Below are 23,957 nucleotides of genomic sequence, written 5' to 3'. Positions count from 1 at the left end.
TTGGATATGATGTGCCACGTGTTGTGCCAGCTTGTTTAACTTCAATCCACTCTAATTCCAAATACTTTTGATGTGCGTTTGTATAAATGTATTTTTTCTGCATATATTGGTTGGTTCAGACAATTTAATTGCGTTGTAGTGTTCAAGCAATTGATTCACTTATCACTTGGACAGTGTGGTTTACACTGTTGACATGGTATCAACAAAATGCGCTAAGTATACGACTGCTTTTAAATAGCCTTCATTTTCAAATAGCATATTCTCACGGCTTTGGCACTCCCGTTAGATTTCATGGGTGCAGCATGGTGCTTTTATAGGGAAATGTATGCTGCACCTTTCTTTGAGCTCTGAGTTTATACATGCCCCCTTTTTTTAATTTGCAAAACTTTGTTTATTTGTATTCTTTTAAACCAACTGATGTGCTGAAATGTGTAGAAAATAGCTTGGCTTAATGAACTGGTTCACGAGCACATCATGTTCACTTCAGAACAAGGACCCTGTAAGGATAGATGGTTGCAATGTTAAACTGTTACCTTGAATAACAGCCTGAGAACAGTGCTACAAAATGGGAAGAATGGAAACATGTGACTCACAATGTACCCTCACTTTTAGTTCAGTGAATTTGTATTTCATTGAATGTGTTTTCCTAGAGCTTCCTTCCTTAAGAAATAAATTCAGATAGTTCGTTAACTTTCTTGCACAGAAAGGGATCGGATTTGTTCGCAGTGACATTGCGTGCAGTGAAGTCTGCTTACATGTCTGATTGTAAAGGACTGTGGTCGAAGTGAAGTCTCAAATAAGCGAAGAGCTTTGATCAGAAAAATAAGAACAGTGGATTTTGAAACTTTAATAATCACTGAATATTTTGCAACTGTGCTATTTATTTTCTTCCTTTGCAGTTTGTTATGAGCGTCGCTTGTGTCTATGGATGTGTTCTTTACGCAAATTATCAAGGAAAGGTAAGCCAGAAGTGCTGATGCAGTTTTTGTGTATTGCTGTGCTCATGGAAACAGCTTCCTTTTATGAAGTGTAGAAAAGAAATGCGGGTGCCTTATATTGGAGTAAAGCTTTGCCCAGAAATGGCTTAGCATAAGCAGGTTGGATCACTTTATCTTGCCTCTTTGACATCAAGAAGAAAAACATACTGAATCGCCTCCATTACAGCATGGTGACTCATGACAAGAGTCGCTATACTGTAAACATCCATGCTTCCATCACCGCCTGTAAACATCCATGCTGAGGTGTAGTTCCTTGATTGCTTTTTTTTGCAGAGTATGTGAATGCTGAAGGTGTCAGAAGCAGGGGTCCGGATACTACTGGAGAAGTTACCCGACCCTCGCCATACTTTGTTACATGATAATTCTGTGATCATTGCTTGTCACTTCGAGTGGTACCCAATGTGAATGGGCATTGCTGCGAACAACAGTGAACCTTGACTTTGCACTATAATGGCACAGCATTACTGTTCTCTCACTGCTTCACTGGCACCTAGGCATTTACTGCTTCAATAAACTTCGCATACAGAAGCTTTCCTGTATTTTACCTGTAGCCGTTCTCTTTTCACTAGAAAATGGATACCCGCCGTGGTTGCTTAGTGGCTTTGGTGTTGCACTGCTAAGCACGAGGCTGCAGGATCAAATCCTGGCCATGGCAGCTGAATTTCGATGGGTGCTAAATGTAAAAACACCTATGTACTTAGATTTAGGTGCACGTTAAAGAACCTCAGGTGGTCAAAATTAATCCGGAGTCCCCCATTATGGCGTACCTCATAATCAGATTGTGGTTTTGGCATGTAAAACCCCACAATTTAATTTAAATTTAGAAAATGAAGCAGTTCAGCAGCATGTGCTTGCACAAGTTAGCTTGCAAGTTTGATATTCCAGTTGCAGCCACTGTTCTTCATGAAAGTGCTTGAATAGTGCGACTTTGCATGCAAAGTGGTCGTCAAGGCTACACCAGAACGAATAAATAAATAGTTTGGCCTATGAAATAACATAGCAATGTAAGAGGAGAGCTCTAAAAGGGGGTCGTTGACCTGTAGCAGGGTATTACCGGTCCTCGCGTGCATGCATGAGATTTCCCTAAGTTATGTGCTGCCACCTTGCTAGTGGCTTTATAGTTGCACTAACGCCAACTATATGCTTTCATTAGCTGCGATCGTTGTTAGATTCCCTTTGAAGAAGGTTTCCTGAAACATTGCAATGTTGTGAGACTACAAAATTTTGTTGTATAACCTTCTATGTGTCAATACAACACGGCTGTGTGATTAACCCTTTGAGGGTAGAAATTCTTGCAAAAATCGTGTTCACATGGTAATTTTTTTATTATTATTATTGCAGCTTCCAGTAGTAAGAAACGATTGAAAACTCATTAATAGGGCAAAAATTCATTGCAAGGAATGTTTTATCTCAAACACTTTACTCGCACCGACAGTATACGCACAGACACGCTATACAGCAAGAGGTTGAGAGAAATATCGGGCAAAATTTATGGCTATCAATTTGGTGTCCCAAAAACATGTTTCATCAGAAGAAGAAATATCATAAACGAGTCACAAGAAGAAAAGCTTAAGCAGTTATTACCAGAAGAGGCACCGCGCGTGGCCATACCGAAATCACGACTGCGCGCACCCGCACCCCAATGTACGAGAATATGCAAACCAGAACTGAAGGGGTAACCGCAACCCAAAGCAAAGAAAAAGAAAACTGATTAGGATGTTTTAACTTTAGCTGCACCACGCTCTTGTAAATGCGTTAGTGGAGATCGTAATGAATGACCTCCTCCTTACGTGCCTTGGAGGTAGCAGATGACACCGTATGCGGTCACGTGATCGAGCATCCGGAGGCAAACAAGTCTAGCTGCGCCCACCGGTGAGCTGAAACACAAATTCAAGTGACTTTAGGTGACTCCATAGAGTTGGCAGCACCTCTCAACAGGCAGTGGTGTCAAATACATGCACAGTATCAAACACAATATCGGTGCCATATGTGTGCGGCACCAATCTAACCCTCAAAGGGTTAAGGTCTTAACCCTCAAAAAGTTAAGAAAGCTGTATCGTTCATAAAAAGCCATGATAGTACATACTGGTATGTGAGTTTCTATTCTAGAATATATATATGAAAACTTGGTGCACATCACTGCCTTGTTCTTGCTCATATATCGCAGCATGCTTGCATAGCGAAAATTTTCATTGCTAATGAAGCACTTGACATTACCTTATCTGGCACGTACAGGGAAAAAGCACGCTTCCACGGAGACATGGAGTTTTGCTGTCTGTCTAGTACAAACCAGGCAAATGATTCCAAGTCTTTTATTGAATAATGAGGACTGAAAAATGCTGTCTTGGTGCAAAGTCTGGGTAAAGAGAGTACCATAAAGTGCTAAATCTTTTTAAAATTGCTAGAACAAAAACGCAGGTCTCTGCAAGTATGCACACGAACACCACACACAACGAGCAAGCAAGCATCAAGTGCTTGCGAGCTTTCTATACAGAAAGGCGACAATCTTTCTTTGCCTTTTTTGCTCTTTCTCTAAACTGACGACCACTATACATGTCGCACTAAATAATTTCATTTGTACAAGGGCGAATCAGAAAGTCATTGCCCCTATTCTTCATTAGCCAAAATAAGGTATATACAGGTAACTACAAGTATACATACTATTCTATGTACCTTCCACAATTTTTCCACATAGTCCCTGCACCAGTTCAGACATTTGTCCCATCGCAGCAGTAAATTTGAGATGCCCCTGTGGTAGAATTTGTCCCTCTGACTGCGATTGTCATGGGAGTCTTCACGGCCTTTTGCAAACTCACAATACCACCTCCTCACACTTCTCAAAGCGAGACACCTTTCCCCATATGTGCGCTGCATTTCCCTGTTGATTTTCATGGGCATTCATTCCTTGCTTCATATAAAACGAATCACACTTCGTTGCTCATATACTGAGGACATGTAAAGCACAACTGCCATCTTCAACAACCGATAGCAGTGCCTTGCCACAGAGCTGCTGGCAGATAAAGCAGGGCCAGTCCAAGAAAGGTCCACTGTTGGGAATGGATATGTTGACTTCGAATTTACAGCCGTAATATAGCAAAAAAATAGGTGCAAAGACTTTCTGATTCGCTTTCGTGTATACTTAGAATTAAGCTAGAAAAGGCACAAAACAGAGCACATTACCTGCCATTGTTTCGTTTTCATCTGATGTTCCAGATCCAATCTTCCCGCTGTTTCTTTTTTTTGGTGGCAAAGTTGTAAAATTCTATACCTCTATGCATCTTGTTATTCATAAGGCATGCTGGCACACAGCATGTTAACCTGACCATCGTCAAGAAGGACTGAAGGTTGATTCGCTCTATAAAATATATTTGATGTACAGCTGAAATGCCAATACAAATGCTCCAAAAGTAGAGACCAGAGGCGACGGGGACTGCTGGGACCATAACGCACTGCGCAGGGCTGCCACAGTGGTGGCGTACTGGAATTACTCATGATGTCAGTTTATTGGCTGCTGCTTTTGACAGCTTAGCAGTGTGTAACCTTTATTATGTATTTTTTTCTTCTTTTACTCCAATCGCTCACTGTGTGCAACCAGCTAGCTTAGATGTGTGGTGTGCTGGCATCACTAGCATGTTGTATTATATCTCATCGGTAACACACGGTTTTCCTTCTACTTTAAAGTAAATTATCGTGTTCTGTTGGAGCATTGCCAGGGCGCTATTTGTCTTGGGCTGTGTGGCATTCCATCATTGTTTTCTTAATAAATTGGCATTGATAGTCTAACCTGTAATTTTGCTGCTTTTGTTTAGTATCACGATGGTGAGGAGGTCACTACAGCGGACAATTTGACTCAACCATGTGACAGCAGTGCTGCCGATGCAACCGCATATGAGGCCGGCGATGCTGTGTTGAAACCACCTTCGCCAAATGAGCGCACCGTGCAGCGACGCAAGCAAAAACACGTGAATGGATCCCTGTAAACCCAGTGACCATTGAATGGTCACTTCAATTGCCCTTCAAGGCACTTGTCCTTTAATAACCAAAGAGAATGCATCCAACGCACATTGTTGAGACAGCTGATCAACAAAAGACTGGTTTGAACTGCTCAACTCAACCTAGGACACTGTGCTTAAGAACTGTGACCGTTATCTTTTCCTTAGGCTTGATTTTTTTATTATTCCCTGTTGTGTGACAAGTGACTTGTGTGGAAGAATGCTGTTAAGGTTGAAAGAACTTCAGTACACTGGCATATAGGAGGCAGATATGGGTATGCCCGTTGAGAAAAACCTTACCTTTTTCTGAATGGGGAAAGGGGGCAAAAATATTTGAAATAACTTTCATTGCACTTTATAGAAAGCAGGAGTGTATTGCGTAACAGTTCTGTAACATACCCTCGTCACAGTGTTAAGCTTGAAAAGCTTCGTCCATGGTAGAGTAGCTTGTATTATATTTTGTTATTGTTGCAGCTTTAGTTGTTACATGCAGGATAGTGAACATTATTCCTGTCCTTGCTTTCCCTGTACAGATTGAATTACTACACAGTCAATTGCCACAATGTGATTGAAATTGACTCCATAGAAAATGTGTGTTGAAGTGTTGTGTTGTCGGGGGCTAGAATCGTTGCCGAGTAACATAATCATCAACATGTATTTTCTGTTCATGGTGTTGAAGAGCACATATCACATGCTCTGTGGAAGTGTTCCTTGGAGAAGTGAACATGCAGAAATGGCAACATTCCATTGAGGATATCAGTTGCATTTGGGGTAGAAAGAAGGGAGTAGTCATGGAAGCAGCATAAACGAACTCATTTTAGAAACAGGATGCAGCTTCCCTGCTTGAATGTGATGTATTAGGTAAACTGCTCACTGAGATGGTGAACCACTTTGCTGAAAATACCCTCTCTGGCTTATATACTCCTGTGAAGAGGTGTTCTTTACAAAGCACCTATAGGCTGTCTTGCTAAACAAAGATAGTTATTTGATATTGTGATCGACTTCAGATAACCTGAATGAGATTTCAGCTGTCTGGTTTTGTTTATGAAATTTCACTTTATGGTAGAAGATGTCGCTTTATGCAACCACACCTGTTCATTGGTATACACCTATCTTTATTGAAAAAAATAAGACACAAACAAAAATTGAATCTCCAGTTGGCGTTCTGCTGCGCCATAGTCAAACTTCGTTGCTGCACCATGAAACCCTAACAAAAGCTCTCCATTCAAAGAAAGAGCAATTGTAGGAAACCGCTGATGGCTACCTTGATTGGCCTGGATGACTGGAGTCAGGGTAAGGCTCAGTGTACATTGAAGTACCATGAACTTGTCACTCTGGAAGTGCAAGGGATGTCGCTATAGATGTCTCATTGAGAGACGGCAAAACTGTGATGTCGGGACATTTATGCCGTGAGCGTGCCCAAGATCCAAGAGACCTGTGCCAAAGCATGGAATTGCTTTTAATGAAATGTTGGCTGAAATGAGAAGTGTTAGCATGCAGTTTACACACAGCAAAGCTTGACAACCAACCTCTGTTAAGTTTCAGGTGCTTGGCAGTGACTTGGTCAGCATCAACAAGAAAATCAGGCAATGCACTTTGCTAAAAATTTGAACAGATTTAAAATCTGTACCCTTACATTGCTGGATTGGAAAAAAGAAAAGTTGTGCACACCAGTGTGTGTAAACGTTTCACAATGTTACACCACACACAAGGGTGTGACGTGTGTAGGCCAAGTGGTGCATGCAACTGGTTTTAACATGCCCACATACAAAAAGTTGTAAGATAGGTTGGGCATGTAGTGCTGTTTTGATATTGTCTTGTGGATGTCATTTCAAGACTGCAGCCATGGCATGCTGTCAGTAATGATTTTCATGCAATTTTGCATGCCCTGGAGTTGCTTATCACTGGGTCTACCATTGTCTTGTGCATGTTTGTGGCTGGAACACAAGTGTCTTCGTAGAAGAAAGAAAAGACAAAAACCGAACAAACAATGAGTGCCATTTTTCACCTAGTATAGTGTACTGGTTATGGTGAACACGAAATGTACACAAGAGTGTTTTTGTGCATGCATTTGCTTTAAAAAGAAAACTTATCTTGGAATGGCTTGGAGGGTTCCTTCACAAAATAGAGCTTAATTGCCATGTGCACTAAATGTTCCCAGCCAGTTTCACACAAGAATTAGATGTGTCAAGTCCCTGCTTTGGTTCTGATCTTGGTGGTCTTCCACTGTGATCAGCACTTAGCTGATCTTCAAGCGGTTAGGCAAAGCGATATTCCTGATGTAAGATTCCTCAAGACAGCCTTCTTTCTATACATAGCATTCTGCCTTTAAAGAAGCTGATTGAGAAACAACAAAGTATCACTGCTTGGGCTGTGCTTCTTTCCTGTTCACGCTTCTGGTGCAAGACCTCTGGCATCAACAGTGCTTAGCACAAGCTTGACAGCTATTATCACTTGCCCATGTACATATATGGGCAGCTCACCTGCTGCATATTTCCACTCCCATGCTATGTTGTCACGTCCTATGATTGGGTATGTCAGTTTCGAGCACCTTGTGTGTTCTTCGGCAGAGCATGTTGCTGTTTGGCACCAGCAACTAAATATGTTATCAAATGTTGCGGACTTGTTTGAACACAAGGAAGCACTGCAGGTACCTTACACTTGTGATGGAGTCAAAGCTAGCAGCAACAGCCCACTTGTATACTTCTGTCATGTGTTTGCAGTCGTTGCCACGTGGTGTCTCAATGTTGCCACTCAGGTCGTGACAATGTCTTGCTGTTCGACTCAAGCGCACACTGTTACTTGTGACATGCTCATAGTCAAATCTCCGCCTTTAGTTCTACAGAATAATTTATGCCTGGCCAGCAGTAATAGTGTCTTTCACATTTAAAGAATTGAACAGTAGTGTCACTCACTGAAACATGTGAAGGTTAGAAAGAATTTGACTGCTGTTTATGCTTTTAACACCAGTCTATTGTTTCTTTTGTCATTTGCATGTGTACAAGAGAAAAACGATGCAGACTCTTTATTCTCGAACAAGAACAAATAAAGAAAAGTTATTTATCTGCTGTGGAGTATGTTTCTGCCAATGCCACTGCGAACTTGGTGCACGTCACTGTTTAGATTTGATGGCTAATGAGAGCCACATGTGCTGTATTGATGTGTACCATTTTAAACCAACCCTTGTTTCACTGAATTTAAAGCAGTTTTTCTTGAATACCTTACATTTTCATTGCAAGTGAAAGAGGTTATACGTTCCACATGTTTTAATGCTTTTTTGTATCTGGGTTTCTGCAAAAAGAACTGGAATATGGTAGTAAAGCTAAACTTGCATAAGGACCATACCCTAAAGTCTGGAACAGAATATTTGACAAAACTGCAGATGAAGTTCTGAAGCTTGGTTACTGCCCAGCCTATGTGACAGCCCACAAACCAGTGAGTTATGCTGTACAAGATTCACATGAGCTATTCGTGGGGCTTTTGGTTGCCTTTCAGGATAATGGCCCCTTCGGAAGGATGCTCATCAGCACTGCATCTCCACACTCCTTGGGGCTTCCTTCCTTGCACCTTTCTTGTGTGCATGCTCACATTTGCACAGAATGGAAAGATGCAAGAACATGTTCCACTTTTCCTACCAGGTGCCTTTTGCTGCATGGCACAGAACAGTAGGCGTGATTGTCTGGCAGATAGAGACTATGCATCAGGTTGATTCAAATTGCCTATCAGAGGCGGCGCGAGGCTGGTGACATGTGACCCATTTGCCATTTACTTATGTCGCTAGCTTTATGCCACCATGGATTCCACCAATTTTAGTGCACTGATAGGCCAAGAACTGTTTTCTTTCTGCTAGCAGTGATGCTGGCATGCCACAAAAGGGCTAATTACATATGGCCTGATGAAACTGTCAAGAGTTTGTAGCTTGAAGTGTACTGTATGTTCTGCTCAGACTATTGTACGCACCACGGTGTGGTACACTCACAGCTGCTCAGCAGGACTTCTAGTTTTTGTGCACAACACTCATGCCAGCAGTGGAAGGCAGAACGCTGCCCTGGCTACGCTGCAGAGCCGATTGAGTGGTGTATGTGAAAGAGTGTCGACTTGGCTTCATTGTTTTTGCAGCTAAATCCACTGCCGGTCTTTTTTAGACATCCCAGTGTTCTTTGTGCATGTGCCATCGATACCGTGACAGCACGATAGCAGTGATGGCATGAATATGCCTTGAGTGCCCATATAATATTGCTATCACAATAATAGATTACCTCTTCTTGTACCCCACATATTGCATTACAGTCACTCAGGCATTGTATTGTGGCCTGTGAGCTATAGTTAATGCAGTTGGTAGTATTGGTGGAGATAGGATTGTGCTATATGGGTGCCGGGTTGCATCAGCTGATTATGCGTGAACATGGACTGGCGTCAGTGCAAAATGGGAGTAATAAGAGGATTTGCATACAAAGGCTAGTTATTGAATGGCTTCTTGGAATTCAAAGCAGCCATTCAACTATTGTCTGCCTATCAAATGATATGGGAGACACGTTGCACTCATTCAAGCGTGATTGGTTATTGAATGGCTTTTTGGAATTCGAAGCAGCCATTCAATTATTGTCCGTCTATCAAATGATAGGGAGACACGTTGCACTCATTCGAGCTTGGTGCAAGGACATTGAGTTTTATAGCCATGCCACTGGCTAACTATTTTACAAATAACATAGCTATCCACCTGCTTTGTTAGAAAAAGTCTAAGAAGCATTTTATTTTTTAATGGTCATTCAACAGAACTTGGGGCCTAACGTACACATACAGTCCAACCGTGTACTCTCGCCTTTCCATCAGGGCATGAGTACATGTCCTTTCCCTTTCTAGAGTGTAAGTGTTGCCACTGTCCCTCGTGCTCCTGGGCAGGTTCTCATTATGGGGCCCACCACCACAGCCAAGTCGCCTGGCATAGTGGTGATGCCTAGCTAATAGTGGTCGTACCATGGTATGTTGATTAATTCGAAAACAGAGACCCAGAAATTACTCCTGACCCACCACTATCCTACATATGAAACTGGAATCCTTAACATGATACCAACACCTTGCCGATTCTTCTTCCCACATGCCGCTTATACATCTCTGACCTTTCCTTTTATTGCGATAGCAATTATACAGGCACTCTGGGCACGTGTTCTGTTGCTGTCGGCACCGCCATACTGCCATGTTATCGACGGTGCATGTGGGACCCACGTGCGCAGGGTTAAAAGGCCTCCATAGACTTAAGCAACACACATTGTGTTTAGCTGCAAAAGCGACCCAGCCAAGTGGGCGCGCTGCCACGATTTGTTTAATCTGCTCTGCAGGGGAGCCGGGGCAGTGTTCTGCCTTCCACTGTTGGCACGAGTGTTGTAAGAACACACATGGTCACTAGACCACACCGTAGTGCATAAACTGGTCCAAGTGGAATAAACAGCACATCTCAAATTGAAACCATCTAATTCTTTCCTTGGACACTGACAAATGCCAATGGTTTTCCATCAGTGCCTACAACACCGCTGCCAGTGCTCCTCATGACGAGAATGTTGCAAGATGCGCAATAGCTGCCAGGGTGCTGTTTCTCGTGTGCAGCAGCGGTTGCCTCATGCTGTGCCGTGCCAACATGACGCCTCCACCTATATTGTTACAACACCGTACAAGAAGCTAGAGCACTGGGCTAGCCCTTGCTATCGCTTCCTGTGCTTCGACTATCTGCCATCACCATTCCGCAATAGTTTATTAGAACTTATTGATCAATCGCTGCAGCAGTGACATGTGAACCTGGGGGGTTCTCTTATTCTCTAGTGTGTCTTTAAGTGGTCCGTCAGGTACTTTTTGCGCATGAATGTGCGAGAACAGATCACACAACGGTAACAGGCACCAGTGTGCCTGCGCTCATGGCGCCGCTGGTTGCAGGGGTCACTGAACGTCCTACCACAGTGACGGCATGCAAATGGCCGCTCTTTTGTGTGCACACGCACGTGCTTTTCCATGTTGTCCTTGCGCCTGGTCTGGTAGCCACACGAGTGACAGCTGTAGTGCAATCCTGTAGCAATGCCCTGCTGTGGCTGTGGCTGCTGCTGCCGTTCCCGAGGGAAGCCTCCTGAAATGTACACACATTCACTCAGTTCTCTTTGAGAAGCAGATCATACATGCATCTCTTCAGCGAATAAATTTGTGTACAACACTACAAAAAGATGATGCGATAGAAGTCTTTTCAAATGTTCCTAGTTCTATATTCAGATGACCAACTATATTTTTTTACACCCCCAAGGCATTGGCATGGCTTATTCTCACTAGATTATCATCACCGCACCCCCGGGCGACCCTGGGGTTCACATTAATTCACGATACACCTATATAGTGAGCATAATGAGGCTTTTGTGGGAGACCAACACAGCATTAAAACAATAAGACTATATTTAAAGCAGAAGTGCAATAAATTATGGTTGTGGACCATGACGGATAGTAAAGGGAAGAATTAACTTCAACCAGAGGTAGTTTTGTCATAAGTTCTGCAGATGGGTATTTGGTTATCGCTTTCTGATCAGGACATCGCTGTGATGGCCATTAATTGAACATGCATTGTCATGCTTAGACATCACAGTGACATTTCTTTAATAGGTGATACAGTCCTACACTGAACAGCACTGGCGACCGTATGCTTTCTAACATTGTCCATATGTCCATGCATGCGTGTGCATATTTGCAACCTACTTGAAATGTGCACTCTCTACAATAAAAAAGATTGTGTGGAGAAATCCACATTACTGGTTTCTTTTTTCTTTTCTTTTTTTTCTTTTTTTTACAGCGAAGCTTTCAATGGCTAGGATGTGGGGAAAAAATGTGTCTGACATTGACAAAAACAAATCACCATGTGATTTGTTTTTGTGATTTGACACATGTGATTTGACACATACCCCTTGTAGGCTCAGGGACCTGTAATGCACCCTTGAGCTAGCCTTGTCACACGTGGGACCCAAAGAGGTTTTTGAAAGAATGCTTTGCACAGAATTTTCAAAAAGGACTGTTAAAAAAATTTCTGGCTACAACTGCGCAAATGTCCTAGTGCCACTGCTTGTGCGATCATCATCGTCTTCTTCTACAGCTGGCTCCGTTGTGCAAAAATCTATCATCGTCGGCAATAGCTCGAGCGTTGTAATCTTCCACGGCTCGCTCTGTTGCCACTCATCATTCCAGTGTAGAATTTCACTTCTCTCCTGACGTAATGGGGAGGCTGCGTTTGCAGGGGCATGAGCCATTCATTATCTTGCATGATTCCACAGTGAAAGGTTAGTTATGTCCGTGATAACCTGCTTTTCCCACCAGAAATTATTTCCTTACAGAAATGAAGGGAACTAAATAAAGAAAGTGTGCTTTGCCCTTGGGCATTCAACTGCCCCAATGCAATGCCATACTCGACTAGTACTTTGCTTACTCGATAGTAGCCATTTATTTTCGCAGCAGATACCTCGGCGCCATATTACCTTAGTTGAGACTTAAGTTTAGGTAGTACAATCGGAGCAAATGCTGCTAGTCATGGACAATGTTGCATGCACAGCTAGAAACACAATGGGGCAGCACATATCCATATTTCACATGTCCACTACTAGTATGTAGTGCCTGCTGCATGAACAACAGTAACATGAGCCAATCACTGCAAAAACACTATTGAAAACATGAGCGAACATGAATACCGAAACAGTGCTAAACTTAAACGTCAGCAATATGTTCACTAATAAAACGTAATACGCATACAATAGGCACAGACACTTGGTGGAAAAGTGCATGCATTAGGTTAGCTTTTCAACGTATGTAACCTGTTGCCCAGACATACAGAAGAACAGCAGCAACAGTTCACCAAAAACTCTTTATTCCAGTTTCCTGATGCAAGTTCACCTTATGTTGGCATTGTGATTTGAGCTGTTTTTAAGCACAATAGATATGCAGTTGCATAACTTGCCACATGTATAACAGACCAATTTCTCTTAATCATACACAATGCTAACAGAAACAGTGTAGGAGTAAACTTAATAAAGAATGAACTTGCTAGGCCAGCCTTTAAAGAAGAAAGTACAGTGATGTCACACTATATTTCCTTGCATATAAGTTCATCCAATATTATCAACATCCCACCCTTCACAACTGTAATGCAAGAAAAAGAATTAAAACATCCACCCAGTACACACATAACACAGCAAAGTGAAATCATTCTAAGGCAGGAATTTAATCTGTCTTCGTCTGACAGTGATGCTTTGCAGTCAATGGCAGCAGCACAGCAATGACAAGTGCAGTAGTTAAGCTTAAGAACTGTTCCAAAATAACAAGATGCTCAAGTTCAGGTTCTGCCAATTAAGTTTCTGCCAGTTATAAATTCCTTATTCTGAGACTCATTTGAATCGCTCCTTTGGTTTTCGCTGTATGTGAAGGAACATAACTTCAGATTCAGAGGTAATCATGTTGATTGCTCACTTATAAGCAACAAATACAGAACATTTGGCAAGGCCCATAGATATGCTAGCCACTACAAACATGTCAGAAGCAAACTGTTGTGCTAAGTACTAATTTTTATGGCCAGTCAGTAATGGACCATGTGCCAAGGTTTCTGTGAATTATACAAGCAGTATGTAAGCTCTGGGCCAGCAATACGTTTAATTTCTGCATTCCCCTTAGTTCACAAAAGTATTGTGTGTCATCCCTTTCTTACTGTTTGTGTCAGTGTGTGCTGCTCGAAACTATCTGTGCTGTTTATTATTGCAGTAAAGACCATTCCCGGCATCCTTACTTAATCGCTAAGTATTTTCTTGACAGTGGTTCCAGAGTTGCTGATGGTACAACATTTACCAATGCTGCATGGTTGCAGTATTGTCCCAGCTCAATCGACATAAGTGTTTTTAGCATCAATAGCAGCATGTGGGGCCTCTCGCATTATTCTGTTATGTTCTATAGACTACCTGACCACAAGAACATACTTATTGTGTTAATCAGACCGTACTAATTATTGTAAATACCTAATGTTACCAAAATGGCACAACACTTTTAAATGATAGCAAAAGAATGCTAATGCTTCGCAACATAGCATATGAGGTGTGCGGTTGCATTTGAGTTATAAAAGTGAACTGAAGGAGTAGATGACTGAAGGAAGCATTTTGGTCACTAATATAATTTCTCAGGCTATGTTATAGTCTCTGCAATGTGTTCCTTCATGAAAAGAAAACCTTAGTGGATAATCATGTGCAGCTTGAGGGCTGCACTAGTGTCATGTGAGAAGTTTTACAACAGAGGAGACTCAAATGCTGATACACATGAATTGTAGTTTCTTGCTTGTACTACAACAGTTGCCTTTTCTTTCAGTAAAGCATAGTGACCATCATCACTATATTTCCTTCAATGAAAATGAAACAATGTGATGGGTAGAAAAAACACGGGGTACTATGCCAACAAAAGTATACATTTCATAGACATTTTGGTTCCCACACGGGGGCCTTGTTCACAGTACCACTGTGAACAGGGCTTCCATGTGGGAGCTGAGACATCTATTAAATGTATACTTTTTTTGGCCTAGTACTCCTGGTTTTTTCTACCTATCACATTGTTTCATTCCGAAAAGCTTAAACTTCAAAAAAGAAATGAACATCTAGTAAAGCTGCAAACAGTGAGAATTCAAATGCCAAATATAAAACCTTCACCTTTGCAGCAAGAATTGATGCATTGAGCATCAACATGATATAAGTTTTCACTTCAGCTTTGTTCTGCAGCAAGCGGAGGTAGACATCCGCACGGTGTACCATTGTGCACCTGTTGAGGGTAGATACCTCTGAAAGTGACGTAAGCATGCGCATGCAAGGGCATAAAGGAATATATTTTACTGTTTCGAATGTTTGACACTAGTGCAGCTAAAGCCCGTTTAAGGTTCCTTTAATGAGGTTGCTTTACAATTAAGCACTGCAATGCATCACAGACTAAACTGAGTGGACAGTTGCGCGACTGACCTGAATTGAGTAATACACTAATAGCGAACTGCACTGGCAGGTATAAAGCGACCATATAAAACTTAGTGTGGGTGTCTGGACCACGCTTAAATTTCACCAATGCAAATCTGCCAGAGGGACACACTGCAAGAGGTTAAAGGCAAAGGAAGGTTAAACGCAAATGTTAAGCCAAGCTAAAGTGGCAAGACCTAGAGCAACAAAATTTCTAAAGCGGCACTTCAGTTGAGAGGCATTTTTGTAAAGAATAAAATGATGTAAATGTAAGGCAGGATTGGTGCCTTCAATGGGAGAATATTAAACCAGTTTCCTATATATAGGGCTTCGGTCCTATATATAACAGGTAAATAGCAGTTCAATCAAAAGAATTGCAACACAAGAGAAAATGCAGCTTGACTGATATTACTAAATTTCCCTTCACAAGAACTTGTTGATCCATCATGCTTCTCTGTCAGCATTACTTGCTGGAACACAGTGCCTCTCTTTGTGGTCCACCAGCCTAATGTGTTAGTGCTCAATGATAATCATCTATTTGGCTCAAAGTGCCAAAGACTGCAGCTATGAGAAACTCCCAAGTGGGGGCCGGGCCTCCAGATTAAATTTGGTCACTTGGGGCTCCTTAATGTGCATTTCATTTTGAGTGCACATGTATAGTTGCATTGCACTCATATAAACCTGTGGCCACAGCAACCAGGAATTGAACCCATGACCTTGTGCTCAGCAGCAGAATGCTGTAGGCACTGAATCACTGAGGTTAAGTGCTCAGAATAGCGTGATCTCCTATGCTGCCAATGCAGGGCAGGATCACCGTGCTGCAAAGACGTGTGGATGACATATCTCCACAAGCTCTTCTCGTGTGATCTTTGGCACCGTGCTGTCTTAGTGACTCGGCCTTCTGTTTACTCAGGACTGTAATCAGTCATTCTAGCCAGACACAATACCTACCTTTTGCAATCTCTTAAGAGAAAGTTTTACCTCTAGCCCAACTCCGACACGGCCTATTCAAATACATGTAAAACGTAAAAACACTTTTTTGAGGTGACCCTTGGACCGATTCTAATGACATTTGTTGCTTTTGAGAGAGAAAATTGAATTATAGTGACTATTGGCAGCGGAATTGCGATTTAGGGCCTTATTCTTGTTTATAGAATTTTCAAAAATTTGGCAGTTTTAAAGAAATAAAGCACAAATTTTACAAATTAACAGCTCTGCATCAGACACAGATATCACGATTCTGTGAACGGCATCCACTAGATCATTCAAAGCGGACGAATTCAGTATATCAATTTATATATTATGTGAATTTGTTACGTTGTGTACAAGGGTTCTGCAAAAGCTTTAGTTGCATATTAATGAATTTTTTGAAATTAATGTGTAACGTATCAATTTTGTCCGCTTTAGATGTACTGTGAGATGAAGTTCACAGAATTGCGACATTTTTCATTGCCGAGTTACGAAGTTGTAAACTTCATAGTTTCGTTTTCTGAAAATTTACGATTTTTGCCAATTTTTAGTACAAGATTGACGACCTAAATAAAAGATTTGAAACCAACAGTCACTAGACTGTAAGTTTTTCTTTTAGATCTTGTCGAGTTTGGTGCATTGGTTTCCGAGAAAAACGAATTTTCCTTTTACATGTATTTAGGTAGGAGGGCCCGTACTAAAGCTTCCTCTTAAGCCGTAATCAAGTGATATAAATGCACTGTATTTTTTCATGCAGGAACAAGCCATGCACATACATGAGCATTGTGGCTTGTGTGCATGTTATTGAAAAAACATTGCGACATTCTTCAGGCTGTTTGGATGTTTCAACATGACAAAACGGCTTCAATGAATTAAAAAGTGAAATTGAAAGTGACTCAGTATTTTGGGGATAACAACAGCATATGTTTCTACTGAGTTTTCTAATTTGTGCATAAAAACAGCTTGCACCTTTCATCAAGCACACTTAGATTCATAGTCCATTCTAAAATAACAGTCCACTTGCCTAGCAGTACGACCATTCACTGTGTGGCATTCTGGTGATGCCTTGTCACATGTTTGTTCAGGTGACCGCGCTGCACAAAGGACACGGAACAGATGCTGCAGCGAAATGGTCGCTCGCCCGTGTGAAGGCGCATGTGCGAGTTGAGGCTGCATTTCTGAGAGAAGCTCTGAGGGCAGTAGTGGCATGAGAATGGCCGCTCGCCTGTGTGGATGCGCCTGTGTGCTACGAGATTTGATGGTTTGTGGGTCGCATAATCACACTGGTGGCAGTGTTGGAGGAGCCCTTGCAGTGATGTTTGGTATTTGACAGTTGCTCGACGGCCCGGGCGATTTTTTGCTGCACGAGAAGGCAAAGGCAGGTCACCAGTGTGCTACAAAAAACACGGAATAAAGGTCACAGCTGCGAACATTTAAAAAGACACAAGAGCCTGCGTTAGACTAACATTATGCTTTAGCTCTACCCATTACAAAGACTTGCATGTATGATGAATGCATGAATTAAGAGCCACCTGCCAAAATCTTGCATAGTAAGGGATGGTAATCTTTGCTGCACAGCCTCTCTCTTGCTAACACTTGCTAATATTAACATGCATGCACTCAGCGGTCCAAGCTCTATCATAAGGTGCTGACCAATTCACCAGATAATGCCTGCATTATACTGCAGAATCTACATACAAGATTGCACAATCTCGACGATGCTGCGTGTGATATGCTGATAAACTTAACTAAAATCCAACAACAGTTTAGCGCAAGCAGAAATGGTATTCTCAGAGACACTAAGTTGAATAGTTAAATACAATGCATAACAATATGGTAGTCAGCTTACCGTAGAGCAAGCAATATGCACTATATTGCATGCTCTATGGTAAGCTGACTCCTATATGTAAATAAAGCAGTGTTATTATGACAGGCAAGACTACGGGCGGATATAAAGCATTCCAGTGTGTAAACTAAATGACTCTCATGAGAGTCTTCTTGGGCTGCTGCCAATACCATAAAATGGATGGTGGGTTTAGCTCAGCATAAATTAGTGCTCCTTTATGCAAGCTTAGTTCTGAACAGAACGCAATTCACCGAGCACATGGCAATATATTCTAAGTTTATTAATGCACAATTATAAACACTACAATGTTCAAGTTGTACTCCAGATGCTCCACTATGGTAGAATAAAAAAAATTCAAAAACAAGAAGGTGCATGTCTTTTCCTGCTCATGCTAATACTTAATAGAATATTAAGCAGTGCCGCTGTTATTGCAAACATCAGTGAACATACACAGCTCACAAAAATTATTACAGGGTAATTTGGTGCCCGTGTATGCAAAACTACCGATATGGTGGTGCAACAATGATGCACATGATGAAAAGCAGGTATTCATATTGCCAGTTTAAAATGTTCTTGCAGCACTTTTGTCATGCTTGCTGAACCTTTGTCACACAAGCTTGTTATGTGGCTACATGTCATACCTAATCTTAATTATTCCAGTGTATAGAAGAATAAATTAGTCTTCTTTTAATATGAGCACTGTTAAATTGAGCATTTTGTGTGCTAATAGAAAGAAGAGTATCACGCACACACGCACACACACATTTTCTGGAATATAGGTTGCACCTCTGTATGAGTCCCACCCCCTACTTTTCGCAATTTACAACATGGCTACATTTCACTACAACATGGCTACACAAGCTTGTGCACTCATCTCAAAACGCTGTACTTACCCTAATTTCAGGGCACTAAATTTCTACGAACAAAAGTTTTATGAGCTGCAAATTCTATCAGAAAAAAACTTCAACACTCCTTTCAGGTGCCAAAAAAGCAACATTTATTGCACTTCACTGAAAGCCATCAAAGGATGAGGCCTTCGACGCAGTGAAAAAGTTCAATTACTTCAGCCTTGCAGCAGCATCGCCAAGTCACCGTCATTGGCCAATAAACTGTTAGAGACATTGTAGGCACATTGCTTGCATTGCTTCTGTGGTATGGTGTGCTTGGGAAAATATAGCTTATATTGTTCATGCAAGCATGCATGGTTGTATGCATATGTAAATTTCAGCGTCGACGAGTTGCACCGAGGAAAATTGTGGACAACTTACAGTCCGGAAAATAAGGTGTGCGTATGTGTGTGTGAGCATGTGTGTGTGTGCATACACACATACACAAACCACTTACATCTTGACGAGGGCCTCATCCCACTTTACAAATGTGAAAATAGTCCAAGATAAGCAGAGTCCTTTGGACAAGTATGAGCAAACATGCCACAAGAAACATTTTTGAAACACAAGTGAACACACATTGATACAGAACTGAAAAATTAACTATAAAGTGCTGTTGTGACATTACAAAAGCAAACAGCAAATGATATATATATATATATTGCTTGCATATGGTAACAAACAGTGACACGGTAATACAGAATACAAAAAGCAGACCCACAATGCAGTGTTGCTGCAATACACACATTATCAGGGGTATGCAAATGAGAACAACTTTATCCATGGTGTCACCAGGAGCCTCAACATCAGCTAATAACAAACACACGGTCAATTTGGATTTTTTAATTTACTTAGGATATTTTAATGAATTAATAAGAAAGGACATGGCTAGCCAATCGATAATGACATAAAGAGGGCCCCAGCAGCTGAGTGAGTCCTGTGAAGCACAGCAAAATAGTCCTCGTGTGTGCTCCCACAAAGCAGGTTTGACGGATACTATCTGAAATACCACTATACAACATACTATCGCCAGGAGACCACAGCATTCATGTGCTTAAAAGTGCCTTCACACATTGAATATTCCAGAGACCTGGCAACTTAATAATTTGGATGATGCAGTTAATTTCTTTTTTACACAAAAGCATTGAGAATCTGTGATAATATTCAAATAGATAAATGGATTTTAGCACAGCAAAGTGTCTCAGTACGACAGATCAGTCAAGATGAAGGCTGACAAATGGGAGCACACTGTTTGGCAAAAATTGGATGAACCAGATAAATTGCTTCAGGCACGCTGGATGATGTTTGGCGGGTAGACCCATTTTTGTCTAAGGCTGCCTTGACATCTTTGGTGTGTTAGTGTTAGTGGTAGGGTAGCTGTAACCAGCACATATCTGCAAAATAAATAAATAAATAAAAATGAATGTGAAATGAATGTGTGCTGGCATTTCGCATGTCTAAGAATATTGGTGGGAAACTAAGATGGGGAAGAGAAGAAAAAAAGATGAAGGGGAGGGAACGGTACAAAACAAGGAGAGTTTCAAAACTGGGGGTAGCAGCACATCATGCAACATATTTGTCATTGCAAAAGGAGTTAGGGCATGGAGATACAGCAAGAAGTCAAAGAGAAAGAATTTACTGAAAGCTGCAGATGTTAGGTAATCTAGACATGATTGTGATTTATGGGGCAGTGCCTCCAAAAAACACAGGAGTGCTTTTGAGGGGCACATTTAAACACAGTTAGTGTGATACTGGAAACAGTATACTGAAAGCAGGCTGGGAGCAAAAGGGGATCAACATTCCTAGGCTTCTGTTTGTGCAGTGAACACTTTGCTACAGATTTCAGCAGGGACATTGCTGTATGAACTACTTCATAAAAGCTGCCCTGAATAAGTGCACAACTTGGATATCCCCATCAAACTCACATATTCCAAACTATCAGCCAAAATGATAGAGAAAAGGTTTGCAAGAGTGTTTAACAAACAACAAGCACAAGAATCTGAGGACTGCTAAACACTTCTTACAAGTTGCGAATGTGAAAGCGTTAATGCGCATGCAATTAAACACTGCTGAGTGGGCTTTCGAGTTATGATCTCCTTGTGGGCAAGCTAGCTCGTTGAGACACTTGATGCATTTCGATTTGGCCTTACCAAGGCACAGTTAGAACGCAGGTGAGAGTTTGTGCGGACAAGGAATGCGTGGATAACATAGGCTCACGAGAGTGAGGGTGATTTGGCAACGCAGCGATTCCCTCTCCTCTCACACAACACCTGGCATGCTACTGCCGCAGCAGGTGCTCCCTTTTGCCCACTCTGCTTCATCGAGGTGTGTTCATGACATGGCATTGCAGCGAATGGGAATTTAGGTGCCATTTCACTGCTACAGACACCAGATGCCACCTTTTTTACTCAATAAGCCATTTCATGCTTTGGCATCAAAAGGGTCTCTATGACTACTGACACTGTTTGGCTGTGCAGTATCAGATGTAGTAAGGGAAGTTTGGAGGGGAGAATAAAAAACAATTCTGTGGTTTACAATTTGTACCAAGGGAGTCTACGGGCAAAACTGATGTTGCTGTGTACAAAGCTTTCTTTTTAGAAATGCAGAATGGTCTAGTGTAATGAAGTTGAAGTGAAAAAACAAGGCAGAAGAAAAGGAGCCGTTTGCAGGAATTGGCACTCAGCATGCCCATTTTACAATACACACTGCTCTCAATTATACCCTCTAACTTCTGAGTAGCACATTTGCAGCACTTACTTTAGTGAACAATGCAATAGTTTCAAGTAAGATTTAAACTCACATACCCTATTTTCCAGTCTATAAGTCACACCGGTGTATAAGACGTACCTGTTCATTCAGTAAGCGATTAAAAAAAAAAAAAGATACAATCACGTTTCACTTTGTGAACGCGGGTCACGTGCAAGCGTATTGGTGCCATTACTACAGAATTGCGATAGCAATGATATGGACACACCAGGCGCATTTCTGCCATCGTGGTTTTCGCAATGTTCCGTATAAAGTCCAAGGGTGTTAACATCGTCCCCGCACACTGTATGCTGTATGTGCGAGTGAAAGCGCGTGATAGTGATTAAATTTTGCACAAGGGTAGTAAGCCGGAAGGGCATGGCAGCACAGGGATGGCTTTTACTCTGGTAGCAACTGCGTAGTTTACGCAACGGCGCGCGCCGTATCTTGAAAGCGGTCTGCAGATGCGATGACTTCATAGCCGGTTGACTCGCGGTCTACCTGCTGCCGCTTGCATTGCTGCTCCATCCTTCTCACACGGCGCTCGGCAACTCAACCACAAGAACCCGGTACCCTCCATAGCGTGCACACAACTTGTAGCAACTGCCAGAGAAGGTCAACCCAGCGCACTTTGCATGGCCATGGCATCCAATCTGATTTTGACAGCAGCTTTTTCAGGGGGAAAAAAGAAAACGCACATAAGTCACGCTATTCTATAAGAGGCACCAACAAAAAATTCAGAAAAGATACTGCGACTTATACACTGGAAGATACGGTACAGTGACAACTTTCTTATTGAAGTTAAAGAGGGGGAGAAGAGGGGGGCATTACTTAATTATAATTATTACTTTGCTATAACAGTCGTGTACCCACACAGCCAACATTGCCCACTATGGGAGAGGGAGCTACTATCAGGCAAGCCAAAGATGTTGCAACAGCCTGTCATGCACTGCTGATGAGATGTGAAATTGGGGGAGTAGGGGGCACATGTGTCAAATTATTCTTCTGGCATAAACAAGTTATTCTTCCGGATTGCAGTAATGCTGTGCCATCAGATTATGGCTGCAATAAACCGCTAAGCATGTGCAGTTAAGTCTATGGATGGCTTTGAGTCCTGCTTTATGGTCTTTGTTGCTGTGCTCAGCGTTTTGCAAGTGTATTGACATAATGCTACAAGCCTCCAATATCACAACATGCTCATCACTATACATAAGCAGACACTGCTAAACAACAACAAAGAGGCTAACTCTTTGCTGTGGTATCCAGTGAATGTAGGCTTGCAGGACTTCATTAACATGCTCACAAAATGCTGATAAGCTGAGTGTTTGCCAAGAACAACAGATCAGGACACAGATCTGTGAACCACATAACTGCTGAAATGGAGCAGTTTATTGCAGCCATGGCTAGGGGTTTGACCTTGTTTCACTCAACCAAAGTGCGGTGTGCAATGCACATATTGTGGGAGTCAAGTTAGTGTTGATCGTAGCGCACAGCAGCGAGGTAGTAGCATGGGAGCATAGAAGTGGTGGAAGCAGAGTTAGTGTCTCTGGAATAAGCACAGCGCATAAGTAGAGAGGCCAATGACCTGACAGAGCAGCTGGTTTAGTGCATGGGAGTTCTTAACAGACACATCAGGTGAGTTACCAATAACATAGCAGACCACTATATTCCTACCTACTCAACATTAAGTTATCAGCAAACTTTTTTTATTAACAAAAATAAAGTTTCATTTTATCCATTCAAAAGAAAGTCTTGCTTGGTTGAAACAAAATTTTGAACGCATATTTCTCTATGAAAATTTCAAGGGGAATAAGTAGTTTTGTTATACTCGTTAGTTTGTTGTAAACCATTTAATTATAACAAGGGTTAACTGTACTACATCTGTTTGCTTTATACACTCTAATATAGATAACTTAAACAGGAGTGCACGTGATGCCTGCTTTTAGTGCAGAATTAATGAGCACTACTAAACATAGAAAACTTTGGGCAATTTTCGTGGCAAGCTTGACACCAAATAAGACCAACAAAAAGTAAAATAATCTAGCTCTCTTTTAAATGCAACAAATTTTATTCAAACCAGTCCAGCAGTTGCCTAATGAAAGCGCTTCTGCATTTAACATGTACTAGAACCAAGAAATCACAGTTGGTCCCTAGATAAAGCTTTTCTTCAAGTCTCCTTTTTTGTTGCATCAGCGCACCCTTCTGCTTCTGGCAGGCACACGTTAAGGGACACTAAAGAAAGAAATTATTTCTTCTGTATGAGTAAATTATCCTTCCACATTATCAAAAACACCACTCTTACCATAATAGGATACTTGGCAAGCCAGAACAAGTGCAATGACAAAAGACAGGTGGTGACACTTCCTAGAAGTGCCTGCACCAAGTTGCTGCAACGTCATGGATTCTGACAGCATCTTCTAGGGCCTGGCTAATTCTTTGGCAGTAAAGATGGACTACATCATGTTCTATAGGAGCCAAAGATTGAACCTGGCAAGTTTCGGGAACTTTTGCTGAGCCAACACAGC

The 23,957-nt window shown here is 41.7% G+C and overlaps 1 protein-coding gene and 1 long non-coding RNA gene across 4 annotated transcripts in view; one reads left to right on the top strand and one right to left on the bottom strand.

Moving 5' to 3' along the window:
* Pss (phosphatidylserine synthase 1 homolog l(3)77CDf) overlaps nucleotides 1–8,058 on the top strand; it is a 31,488-nt gene extending 23,430 nt beyond the window's left edge. For 2 of the 3 annotated variants that reach the window (XM_050183509.3, XM_050183507.2), the window contains 2 exons: nucleotides 900–959; nucleotides 4,808–8,058. In XM_050183509.3, the coding sequence (XP_050039466.1) occupies nucleotides 900–959; nucleotides 4,808–4,978 (231 nt within the window). In that variant the 3' untranslated portion in view covers nucleotides 4,979–8,058. Of the gene's footprint in view, nucleotides 1–899; nucleotides 960–1,271; nucleotides 1,549–4,807 lie in introns of those variants that run through there. The other variant, XM_055074057.1, reaches the window with a different exon arrangement.
* Nucleotides 6,089–16,968, bottom strand: LOC126536517 (uncharacterized). Its single transcript, XR_008613726.2, has 2 exons — nucleotides 14,692–16,968; nucleotides 6,089–11,105 (listed from the first exon to the last, which is right to left on the bottom strand). It is a non-coding gene; the product is annotated as an uncharacterized lncRNA (long non-coding RNA).
* Nucleotides 16,969–23,957: the final 6,989 nt, after the last annotated feature.

Source organism: Dermacentor andersoni, chromosome 4, assembly GCF_023375885.2.
Source record: "Dermacentor andersoni chromosome 4, qqDerAnde1_hic_scaffold, whole genome shotgun sequence".
NCBI classification, from domain to species: Eukaryota; Metazoa; Arthropoda; class Arachnida; order Ixodida; family Ixodidae; genus Dermacentor; species Dermacentor andersoni.
The sequence above is the reverse complement of the archived record's forward strand: the minus strand, read 5'-3'. Positions and strand labels throughout refer to the sequence as shown.